The 12,114-nt window shown below is 49.4% G+C and overlaps 1 protein-coding gene across 2 annotated transcripts in view; it reads right to left on the bottom strand.

Annotated features, from left to right (window-relative positions):
- Positions 1–7,412, bottom strand: part of PRICKLE2 (prickle planar cell polarity protein 2) — a 349,942-nt gene extending 342,530 nt beyond the window's left edge. Inside the window, exons 1-2 of one of the 2 annotated variants that reach the window (XM_059075783.2) lie at positions 7,239–7,412; positions 6,400–6,485 (exon numbers count right to left, since the gene is read on the bottom strand). In XM_059075783.2, the coding sequence (XP_058931766.1) occupies positions 6,400–6,485; positions 7,239–7,280 (128 nt within the window). In that variant the 5' untranslated portion in view covers positions 7,281–7,412. Of the gene's footprint in view, positions 1–6,399; positions 6,486–7,131 lie in introns of both variants that reach the window. The other variant, XM_067043732.1, reaches the window with a different exon arrangement.
- Positions 7,413–12,114: the final 4,702 nt, after the last annotated feature.

Below are 12,114 nucleotides of genomic sequence, written 5' to 3'. Positions count from 1 at the left end.
GTGGGATCTTCCTGGACCAGGGCTTGAACCCATGTCCCTTGCATTGGCAAGAGGATTCTTAACCACTGCACCACCAGAGAAGCCCGTGATTTTTAAATTTTTTTATAATAGCCATGTCTTATTTCAAAATCAGAGATAATACAGATACTTTGGGATGAACATATATATTTCCTCAAAAGAAAAACCTCTATTTAGGTGCTTCAGCTTCTACTGGGCATATTATCAAATGCTAATGACATAAGGAAGGTGAGCCAACCAGCATTTCTTAGCTGCTAAGCATCTTTCCCTACCTAGAGGATTCCAAGAATGTCTTAGGCGCGTGTGCGTGGACACACACATGCACACGCACCCCCCCTCCTTTTTTTCCCCCTTTTCTTGGCATACCAGTTGACTGAGACAGAGTGGTTTTTCCTGCCCAAGCAAAAAAAAAAAAAAAAAATCAGTGGGAACCCATTTCTCAGCCAAATTACAACCACTAAAGGAAACCAGGCCGGCATCTCCCCAAATTACCACCCCAGTCATCAATCAACACAATTACCAGGGCAACTAAGGAAAGATGCTTTTCAAGGCGCACTCCTGGCTGACCCAGTGAGCGCTGCTTGGGGAACAGCCGCTCAGAGTCCAAGCATCCTGCCTGGAAAGGCAGCCGTTGTCCCCAGACTAACCACTCTGCATAATTAAAATGACTTCACAAGGCTACCATTGCTCTAGGCTTTCCGTATCAGCCGCTCATCAAAGTGCAACTCCGGGAGGCTTGTTCTGAAAGCCAGCCTTTTAATGCAAGAGTCAAATCTACATTTATCAGCAAAGCTGAAACGTTAAAGGGATTACAAGGAGCTTAGAATCCACCGGCGGTTCATTGATCTGGTCCTGCCAGCCTCATCTCCACATGCCCTTTAGAAATGGCTTTAGTCTGTTCCCCGGTTCTTTGGTTGCCTTTGATTTGAGCACCATTCTCATCCAGGTTGGAGGGGATGTTTCCTTTAGCTCTGAGCCTCCCAAAAGGTTCTCAGATTCCTTTCCTCTAAAACTAAGAGAAGCTACTTGCATATTCCCCTACTAGTGGTATAGACCCGGAGTCAGCAAACATTTTCTGTAAATGGACAGAGTAAACGTTTTTGGCTTTGTAAACTGTACGTTCTCTGTTTCAAGTGTTCAACTCTCCTGCTGTAGGTCAAAAACAGCCACGGACAATATGTAAGTAAGTGGGAGTGACTCTGTTCAGATAACAATTTATGGGCACTAAAATTTGAATTTCATAGACTTCGCATATGTCATGAAATATTCTTCTTTTGATTTTTTCCCAATCATTAAAAAATGTTAAAACCGGCTTCCCTCGTGGCGCAGTCGTTGAGAATACGGGTTCGTGCCTCGGTCCGGGAAGATCCCACGTGCCGCGGAGCGGCTGGGCTCGTGAGCCATGGCCGCTGAGCCTGCGCGTCCGGAGCCTGTGCTCCGCAGGGGGAGAGGCCACGACAGTGAGAGGCCCGCATACCGCAAAAAAAAAAAAAAAAAAAAAAATTAAAACCATGTACGGCTCATGAATCATACAAAACAGGTGAAGGGTCTGATGTGGCCAGCAGGACCAAATAAGAGTTTGCCAGCTCCTATTCAAAGTATGTCCCTGGACCAGAAGCATCAGCAACACCTGGAGGCTTGTTAAAAAAAAATGCAGCATCTTAGTCCTCCGTCCTCAAGCCTGCTGAATCAGAATCTGCATTTGAACAAGATCCCCTGGTGATTCATATGCCAGCCAACTTTGAGAATTTCTGGTCCAGAACACAGAATTTTCAAGTCAGACAGCCCCACTGACTAAGGGGCTGCAGAACCTTAGGCAAGTTATTTAACCTGAACTCACTTTCCTTAACTATCAGAAGGGGGTGTAAATAATTGCACCCAACTCCAAGGACTGTTGCAAGTGAAAGACTGGAAGGATGTGAGACACACCTGGCATTGTCAACGCTTTAAAAATGGCAGCTAGGGCTTCCGTAGTGGCGCAGTGGTTGAGAGTCCGCCTGCCGATGCAGGGGACACGGGTTCGTGCCCCGGTCCGGGAGGATCCCACGTGCCGCGGAGCGGCTGGGCCCGTGAGCCATGGCTGCTGAGCCTGCGCGTCCGGAGCCTGTGCTCCGCAACGGGAGAGGCCACAACAGTGAGAGGCCCGCGTACCGCAAAAAAAAAAAAAAAAAAAAAAAAAGGCAGCTAATATGACAGAAGATTTACTGTTTTTCTAATATGATTTTTGGAGAGATGAGAATACTCATTTAGGGTTCACAATTTCCAATCACTTCCAGGACCTGACAGGTCACCTAAGTGTTTGAAGAGGTCCCCGAATGCGACTGCAATGTTGGTGACTAAGGTGAGTCAAGGTCACACCCATCTAAAGGGAGACCTCTTGTGTGCTGCCAACCACTGCCGCATAGGAAAATCGGCCCCATGTTACCACATCTTTGGATTCTTCAAGAGAAGCTGGAAACCTGGATTTTAATGTTAGAAAAAGCCCCTCATTTAATGCACTGTGCAGACCAAACAAAACCCATCCACAGGCTGGATGTGAGCCGAGGGCCTCTAGTCTGTGACCTCTGCCTTAGAATAGAGAAGTCACAAGAGGCAGGGAGTCACAGGGAAACCAGCCTGGGTTGTAGGGCCAAATCCGAGCTTCATTTTCAGTAGCCAGGAAACCTTGGGCCACTGTTTGAACAACTGTGAGCCTCGGTTTCTCACCAGGAGAATCACCACATCTGCCTCATAGGTTTCGGTGAGGATGCAACAAATGTACGTATCGATAAAAAGGTGGGGAGACGGCTCTGGACAGAGTAAGTACAAACACAGCCTTATCACTGCTGGTGTTGCTTTGGTATCATTATTCTCATCATTATTCCTCAGTGCCTAGGCATTCAAAGGGCAAAGCGTCACTGTAAAAATGGCTATTTCCCCCTCCCTGCTCAAACTGGGTACAAACAAGCAAGTCCAATGAATCCTCACTCAGAAAGCTGTCTCGTGGCACAGTACACTAAGTGCCTAGTTATTAATGACTTTCTTCTGGCCACGGTCCACAAAGATGCCTTAATCTTCCTATTAATGAGAATTCCCTCAGCAGCCCGGCCACTGTGGGATTTGTCCTGGGCTGCCTTGAGGGGCTGCTTTTTTGGGGGCCAGGTCACCTGTAGGAAGCAGCGCCCATCTTTGCCCCCCAGCTGCCCTACATCAGGTTGAGAAGAGCGCTTTGGCGGACGACCACGAGCCCCCTCCAACACATGCAACTCCTGTGGGTTTCGTTTTTTTGGTTTCTTTTAAAAAAAATCCTAAAAATCCCCACATCTGCCACCTAAAGGTGTGGGTGCCAATATACATGGGGAAGGAGAATGAGCCCTCCGGAAAATCTGCATAAAAGATAACAGCCCTCCACAGAACCTCAGGCATCTTTGCTCACACACAGAAGCCCCAGAGGGCAGAGAGCCAGCTGGCGGAAGCAGTGCCAGGTGTTGGAACTCAGCTTTCCTCAATCTTTGCCCTGCACATGAATCAGCTGGGGATCTTGTTAAGGCCTAAAGTCAGATTCAGCAAGTCCAGGGCAGGGCCTGAGGCTTCACATTTCTAACAGGCTCTCACGAGACGAGAGGGGTGATTCGGCCGGTTCCCGCCTCAGGTTTGAATCAACAGGACCCTCCTCCCTTGCTTCATCTAAGTCTCTGTGCAAATGTCACCTCCTCAGAGAGTCCTCTCTGGACCACCTTATCTAAATTGTAATTATTTGTGGAACGAGGGCAGGAATCCTGTCTATTTTGTTCTTTGCCGTATCCCCGGCACAGCGGAGCACCTGGCACAAGCAGGCCCTCAACTATTTGTTCAGTGGAGAGATCCCAGCGTGACGGCTGAGGAAAATGCAACTCGGGGAGTCTGAGTCTTTCGCCCAAGGTCACACAGCTTGGCAAAACTAGAGCAAGACCACAGCCCTGCTCCCTCCGGACTTCAAAGCCCCAGCTCTCTCCAGCACACCAGAAAGGGAAGCCAAGTTTGTTTACAACCGGCTTCCTCCCGAGAACTTCAGTACCTTCGTGCTGCAGGCAGGAGCACAAGTCCAAGTCCGTTCTGCTTTTAGGAGCTGCCTGCTGTGTGGACAACAGTCTGGACGGGGAGCATGTGGAAGCACAAGCTGACACCCATAAGTGGTAATAATTAGGGTGCCTTGGTACTTGGGGGCAAGGGAAATTCACTCTCCTTGCAACAGACCAAAGGCAGCCTTTCGGCCTGGGTCAGGCTAGCCTTTCGACCTATCCGGATTCAACTGTCTCTCCCAGGGGCCCAGAGTGCCCCCCCCCACCCCAGTCAGAGAAGTGGAAACGGAGCATACTGTGGATTGCAAACTGCCAAAAAGAATATTGTGCCATTACCCAGAAATGGTTGTCCCCCTTCTCGAAAAGGTCACCCAAAACATGCCCACGAGGGAAAAGGAGGGGGCAAAAAGCAAGGATCTGCTTCCTTTCCAGCAATGGGTGGAAACACCATAAAAACCGCATTCATGGAGGCTTTCCTGCTGCTAGGGAAGAAACTGCTTCTGCATGAAAACCCATCTCAGCCTCATGAAAGGCTCTTTCCGAAAGAAAGGCTCCATAATGGGCTGAAAATCAAACGCTCGTTTTCCCCTCACAAAACCAGCTGGGTTAAAACGGCTTAAGGGTCTCTAGAAAGCTGTGGTCATGACCGTCTAAAGTGACCGGGATACCCAGCAGCCTCAAGCGAGCTAGTTATGATTCCTCCAGGGCAACAGCTGAGAGGAAGCTAAAAATAATTGACAAAAGTAGCTAATGTTTATTGTGTGCCTGGTATGGGGCCAACGATGTGTTTTCAATATCTCCACAATAAAGCTGTGAGGTTAAGTACCATAATTATTCCCACTTAACGGAACAGGGAAACTGAGAACTAGGCAGAGTGACTGGCTGGAGGTCAGAGGTCACAAAGAGCGCAAGGAGGGGAACCTGGGTGCACACCCACACTGTACCATTGCCCCACAGGCCTCTGGTCAGAAGTTGACCCAAAGGCTCCAGAACAGGGGAGGAGCCGGAAATCACTTTCTTGTCCATCACCCTTGCCCTTCCCACCCCCATCAGAGCACAAGACGGTTCAAACAGGAACTGATCAGCAGCGCTCACACCGGATTTGGTTGGAAAAAATGACGCTTCTGCACCTATTCCCATGTATCACCACTTTCGCACTGGGGACACACCAGGGGCCAGTCCAGAGCACACCTATTTGGGCTACAACATCGGCAGGACTGATGGATGCCTATGTCTGCGCATTATATATGTATAAGGTCGCCCGGCCTTGCCTCTGCCACAGAAGTTATTAAATGCTAGGGAGCCATAAGGGCTGCAGTCAGTGTCCTGAAACAAAGGCAAAGAGGCTGCCAGACCCATCAGAGGCAGGAACAAAAGCATTTAATTTCTGAAGGAGCCGGTTGGGAGTTTCCTTATAACTGGGTGCCCAGCCCACATGACCAATTGGGAGAAAGGAGAGAAGCACACACAGACGGGGGAAAAAAAACCAAACCAAACCAAACCAGAGCAGGCCTTTCTCCCCAGTATCCAGAAACGGCATTCTTCAAAGGGACATGGGGGGTGGGGGGGAGGAAGATGCATTAAGCAAAGAGAGAACGGGTTACAATGTTGCAGAATTTTCTCCTGCAACTGCTTTTGCCTTTTCATGAAGTTGCCAAGAAGGATCCATCTCTTCTCTTTATATCACCAAACAGAGAGCCTGTAAGCCTGCACCCTAACTTTTCCCAGCCAGAGCCCCAGCAGCCAGATGTACTGGGAGGGCACCCAGATCCCTTGTCCCCCAAACATAATCATTCCAATCCAGGCTGGGGCTGCCTGGAAGTCAACATTCACGGCACATTAATAAGAAACATCTGGCCACCGAAGAGGGTTGACACAGCACAGGCAGGCAGTGGTGGATTTGTGGTTGGGACCCAGAGTTACAGAGGCTGAATTAAAAACACAATTGGAAAACACCAGCTAGTCCCAGGAATCCTACACATGCTGTACTGCAGCACTTGGAAAAACTGTCGTGCCTAAGTTGAATCGCTTGGGACAGAGTGACTTAGATACACAGAGGGTGGGTGCAGGAGACCCAAAACTCTTCACATCAGGGAAATGCATCCTGAGCCCGGCTCTCCTGCATTCTCAGTGTCTGGTCACCACTTCCACCTTCAATATTTGTAGCAGATGTAGTCCCACTCTTAAAAGAACAGCCTTTGCATTCTTTCCATGTGACTTACGTGTGAATTTAAAAGGCAAAAAACGTGCTTGTGTGCATATATACACATATATGACATATACGCATAGATTTCCCCCCTGCAGTGGTGTGTCTTTAGGAATCCCATGTAAGGGGTCCTACCTCCATTTATGCAAGGCGAACCCTGGGCACTGGTCACCACAGGCGTTACATGGCTGGCCTCTCTCGATCCGCCCCAGTCCGGTCAACTTCAAAACAAAAAGACAACACAAACATGTTTCCGCCGCCGGGGCTCCCTCCAAAGCCCCACTGTGCCCCGGGCGGGACGGCCTGCCTCTCCCACCCCACCTCCTCTGATTTGACTCCGTAGCTCCTCTCCGAGGTAGGGGATTTGGGGTGGGGCGCTGCCGGTGCCCCTGGGGTGGTATCTCGCCTGGGGAAGTCTAGGCGGGCTGTCTCTGGCGCGGGCATTAAGCCACCAAGAAATGGCCCTGGCTGGGGCTTTGTCTCCCCCAGACACCTTGGTCACGGGTTTCTAAGAAACAAAAGCAAGACCTTTCTGCTTCCCAGAGTCCCTAAGAAGCGACCATCACGCGCTCGCCTTGGACCAGGCTGCGGCTCCCGGGAAGGGGGCAGCACGGGACACCCCAAAAAACAGCCCCAAAAAGTCAAGTCCGCGGCTAGAGCGCCAAGAAGCTGGAGCTTGGGTGCTGGGAATGCGACCTGCCTTAAGGGAAGGGGCAAAGGAGGGGTGCGGAGGGGGGGCGGTGACATTCAGGGTCACGGTTCCCGGTCTGGCTCTCCCCGGGACTCGGGATCCGGACTTAACCCCTTCTGCCCCTACAAGCGCTCCCGTGCGCCCGGGCCACACCCCCGCCCGCGGGGCCGGCTTACCTGGGGCCACAGGTGCGCGGCCGCCCGGCGGAAGGAGTCTGGGCAGGGGCGCTCGCGGAGGGCCGGGGTACCCGGGGATTGGCCCCGCTCGGGCGGGGCACACTCACCGAGCGGCTGGAGAGTCTTTTCCGGGAGCTCCGGCTGAACATGTCCGGGCGCCTCCTGCAAGCAGTGCCGTCCGTCGGTCCGTCCGCACCGCGGCCGCGAGGGCGGGTCGCCTGGGCGGGCACCTTCGGCGGCCGGTGGTCTGTCTCCGCCTCGCAGCCCCAGGCTGGCTCCGGAGCACACGCCTCGCCCTCCTCCCTCGCCTGTGCCTCTCGCCCTCCCGCCCGCAGGTCCCTCCCTCTCTCCCGGCATCACCCCGCCCTCCCCGGGCTCGCCCCGCGGTCCACGGGCCCTTCCCGTCCCTCCCCGGGGGGCGCCCAGCTGTGCCTAGTTTCTCCCTTGCCCTGCTTCCCGGCCGGCCCACCGGAGCTTACTCCCTTCCCTCACCTGGGCCCGCCCCCGAAATCTCTTGCCTCACCCTCGCCGCGTAAGTTAGGGGCAGGCACCACTTCCAGGCCCTTGCTGCTGTAGCTGGGATAGGGGGTGGAGGTGGAGGGTTGGGCGTGGAGATATTTTTTTGTAATTAAAATATAATTCACCTCCAGTAAAAATCACCCATTTTAGTGCACAGTTCCGCCAGTATTGACTAATTCATACAGACCTGTAACCAGCAGCACGATCCGAAGTCCCATCACCCCCAAAGTGGACTCTTTTAAAAGTCTGCACCATGCGTGGCATCTGTTTAGTATTTCCTAAGTGTTGGTAAATGAGGAGAAGGAGGCTGAAAAATGGCCCTATATTTACTTCTGCAGATGATGCTCGTTAAGTAATCACTGACGGCAAGCTTTGAATCCCCCGTGACCACGTTCCCATTCTTTTTCCACCACTTGCTAGCGAGTGATCTTCCCAAATTAACTGACTTCTTGTTGCTTCTGTCTCCTTATCAATATCAATTTTAAAAGCTATAAGAAGAGTCCTAACCTCAGAGCATTGTTGAGAAACATGAGTTCGGACACCTAATAGTTGTTATACATGTCCTAACAGGCACAAACTGAGGGCTCATTAAAATCAGCTGTCAAAAAAAAAACAAATTGCAAGTCATGGTGTCCACTTAACGTTGATGTTGCAGCTCACCACCTCCCCTGAGAGAACTTTCCTGCTCCCCTATTGTAACATCTCTCACACACGCACTCCCTCATATGGCATGTAGCATACATTGAAATGATCTGGTTTACTTATTTGTCAAAAGAAGACATCCTTGTCTGTGTCAAAAAGATAATTCTCCCAGTTTGGTGTTTTTCCAGATGAGACACTGAACTTAAGTGAAGAAAAGCAGCTTGCCTGGGGTAATGCAGCAAATTAGTGGCAAGGCCAGTCTACCTTGACCCCAAATCCAAAACAAGAGGGTGACACAGCTTCGATACCGACCCCCACACACCCCCCCACCCCTGCCTCCCTTGGTGTGAGTATGTATTAGTTGATGACCTTCAGTGACCCGAGGGCAAAGTTTGGTTTGAGTTCAGGTTTGCTGAAGGGAGTGAGGTCTCGGCCTCAGGAGCAAAATTTACAGGGGTGCGTGCCCACAAACTCAGTAATCAAGATTTTTAGGCAATAAATTAAAGAATCAAAATGAACGCAAAAAAAGTCCATGATGAACAGAATATCGTTTTAAGGATAGGATCCTATCCTACACATACACATCTCTGCCTAACTCACCTCACCCTAATCCTAGCCCTGGGAAGAATGCTCCAAAACTCAGTCATCTAAAGGGTAGATTCCCCTATATCGCATTTTTTCCATTTACCCACCGCCCGCCATCACCAGTGGAGGGTATGCTTGCAGACGGTAAACGCCATGGCCCATTCATCTCTTGATTTGCCCAGGCCTAGCACAGCGTCTGGCTCACGGCAAACACTCCACGTTTGGTCAATGACTAAATAGAAGGCAGTAGCTTTCGCAGGCCTGGGGGGGGGGGGGGGGGCAGAGAGTGTTAGCAATTCAAACCCCAGTTATAATCAGTACCAGCTCAGGATGCTCACCTGGTCTTGTCAGCAGGGCTACCACACAGCCAGCTCTGCACCACACTGCACATGGCCCCGTAACTGGCAGGGACAGGTTGGGAGGGCAGTGTTCACAATGCAGTTATTGCCTATTTGTATTTTAATTATAAAGATGTTTAGCAAAGGTCAGTAACAAAACCGGTGCATTACAAGTTGCTAACAGATGGAGGGAATGATCTCCATACAGAAGAAGCAGCACCTTTTTCAAATTCCCTGGAAGGAAACACAAGGGCCAGCGGCAGTAACCCTGCCCACATCTTGCTCCTGGGTAGACGTGGGTGGTAAAAGAGGCAACAGTAGTAATGCCCTGGGGAACATGGTTTGAGTGTTTCTAGACCTTAACTTTTGTTACTTGATCAAAGCGGAGACAAGATATAAGCGGTCTCCACATGTTTGTCTGAACAAGCCACATGCACAAGTCCCAATCCCACCTCACAAAGGGGGTGCCAAGAGTGTTTCCCCTACCACCTGCCATAAAAGCATCTCCTCGAGGACGAGTGCCCCTGGGTCCATCTCTTCAGAGCAGGAGCCGTTTCCCCTGAACTTATTTACACCTCAGGCTCACTTACCAGCGGCAGAATCTTACCTATCTATTCAACAACCACTTTATCTTGCTTAGGAAGATAAAGCTTAGTAACCCAGGAAGGAAAATGTATTCTCACTGTCAGCTACAGAGGAACAGTAGACCATTTTATTTTGCTTTATCACTGCATTTGCCCCTCACAGACGTCTTTGATGTATGTTTCTTCCTCATATCTCAAGGCAATACAATTACTAATGGAACTTGAAGAAATCGTCATCCACAGCTATTGACATGGGCAGATGCTTCTGCTATAATATGAAGAGGAAAAACAAAACCAGTATATAAGCTGTGAGCTTTAACTAGTCTTAAAACGCATGCGTCGAGAAACTGGAAAGAAACACATAAAGCCTTAAAATGGATTGACGGTGAAATAAGTTTTTCTTTCTGCCTTTTAAATGTATTTCCTATAATATATATCCATTTTATAGTCAGAAATGTAAACTTATTTATCTAGATTGAGAATTGTGCCCTTGTTGCCTGAAATATTCTAACATCAAATCTGGATCAGGTGTAGCAAGGAGCTGTTTATCTCCCCTCCCCTTGGCCTATATGCGCTTGTCTTCTGTACTTTGGCCTTTACATTTTTTTCTTATCTAAGTCTGTGACTGTTAAGCCAGGTGAAGCCTCCGATGCCCTGTTCCTACATATAGCTGCAGCAAACCTTAGGGATCTATCCACATGGTACTTTCCAAGATAGGGAAGAAGAACACAGCATCTCAGCACGGCCTCACCCAGGTGCATATTTCTTTCAGGTACTTACAAGAAACAATTCTGAGTATTGCAACAGGACTAAAATCTCCGTGAACAACAGCCAACACTTAGACGCTCCATCAAAGCATCCTCCTAATCAGAAGTCTACAAATAGTATTTTGAAAAAGACTTTATAAAGTCATGCATGGTGAGGGAGTGGCTGGAGGTAACTAGAGAGACGATTCTCTCTCGGTAGTGGGATTATAGGAGACTTTTTTCTTTCTTCCCAATGCACATGCTTCTGTGGTCTACAAATTTTCTTGTATGAGCATGAAACTGACATACATAATCAGAAAAAATTAAGTCAGGACTTCCCTGGTGGCGCAGTGGGTAAGAATCCACCTGCCAATGCAGGGGAAATGGGTTCAAGCTCTGGTCCGGGAAGATCCCAAATGCTGCAGAGCAACTAAGCCCGTGTGCCACAACTACTAAGCCTGTGGTCTAGAGCCTGTGAGCCACAACTGCTGAGCCCGTACACCATAACTACTGAGCCTGAGAGCTCCAGGGCCCTCACGCTGCAACTACTGAGCCTGCATGCTGCAACTACTAAAGCCTGCACGCCTACACCCTACGACACTCCACAACCAGAGAAGCCACTGCAATGAGAGGCCTGCGCACCGCAATGAAGAGTAGCCCCCGCGTGCCGCAACTAGAGAAAGCCCGTGCACAGCAACGAAGACCCAACGCAGCCCCCAAAATAAATAAATAAATAAATTTTTTAGAAAAGAAAAATTAAATCAGAAGAAAACTGAAATAAAAAGACAGTGTTGGGAGGCTACCCTGGTGGCGCAGTGGTTGAGAGTCCGCCTGCCGAATGCAGGGGACACGGGCTCATGCATCGGTTCGGGAGGATCCCACATGCCGTGGAGCGGCTGGGCCCGTGAGCCACGGCCGCTGGGCCTGCGCGTCCGGAGCCTGTGCTCCGCGACGGGAGAGGCCACAACAGTGAGAGGTCCGCGTACCGCAGAAAAAAAAAAATAGACAGCGTTGGCAGGCTAAATATTTCACAGGGCATTAAATCATCTTACATTTATAAATATATTCTAATATGTGTAAAGCAAAAATGTTAGAAATGATCAAAAGTACTACGCTAAGCAGTCTACATCTTCTTCTTTGAAAAGCCTTAGGATTCTGCAGAGATATTGCCAGAGCTTATCCTAAATATTACAAAAAAAGCACAAATATGTGGTTAAAGGACAGTCACGACAGTGTTGTTTCCAAGAGGAAAAAGAAAAATCACAAATGATCTAAATACTTAACATCAGGCGACCTGTTAAATAAATAATAGTGCAGTCTTCCAATGGAATTCTACCCAGATGTTAAAAATGAAGTTGTAGGATATGGGGAAATGTGTACGAGTATTGTTCCATTTGGAAAAAAGGTTATAAATTAGCAACATGAGTTCATATTTGCAAAAGATTTTGGGTACCTGTTATGCTTTCAGAAATACACATATATTTGATTTTTTTTTTTCTGCCACACTGCCAGGCACGTGGGATCTTAGTTCCCTGACCAGGGATCGAACCCATGCCCGCTGTGGTGGAA

This window comes from Kogia breviceps, chromosome 10, assembly GCF_026419965.1.
Source record: "Kogia breviceps isolate mKogBre1 chromosome 10, mKogBre1 haplotype 1, whole genome shotgun sequence".
NCBI classification, from domain to species: Eukaryota; Metazoa; Chordata; class Mammalia; order Artiodactyla; family Physeteridae; genus Kogia; species Kogia breviceps.
Note: the sequence above shows the minus strand (reverse complement) of the source record. Positions and strands in the feature narration are given on the sequence as shown.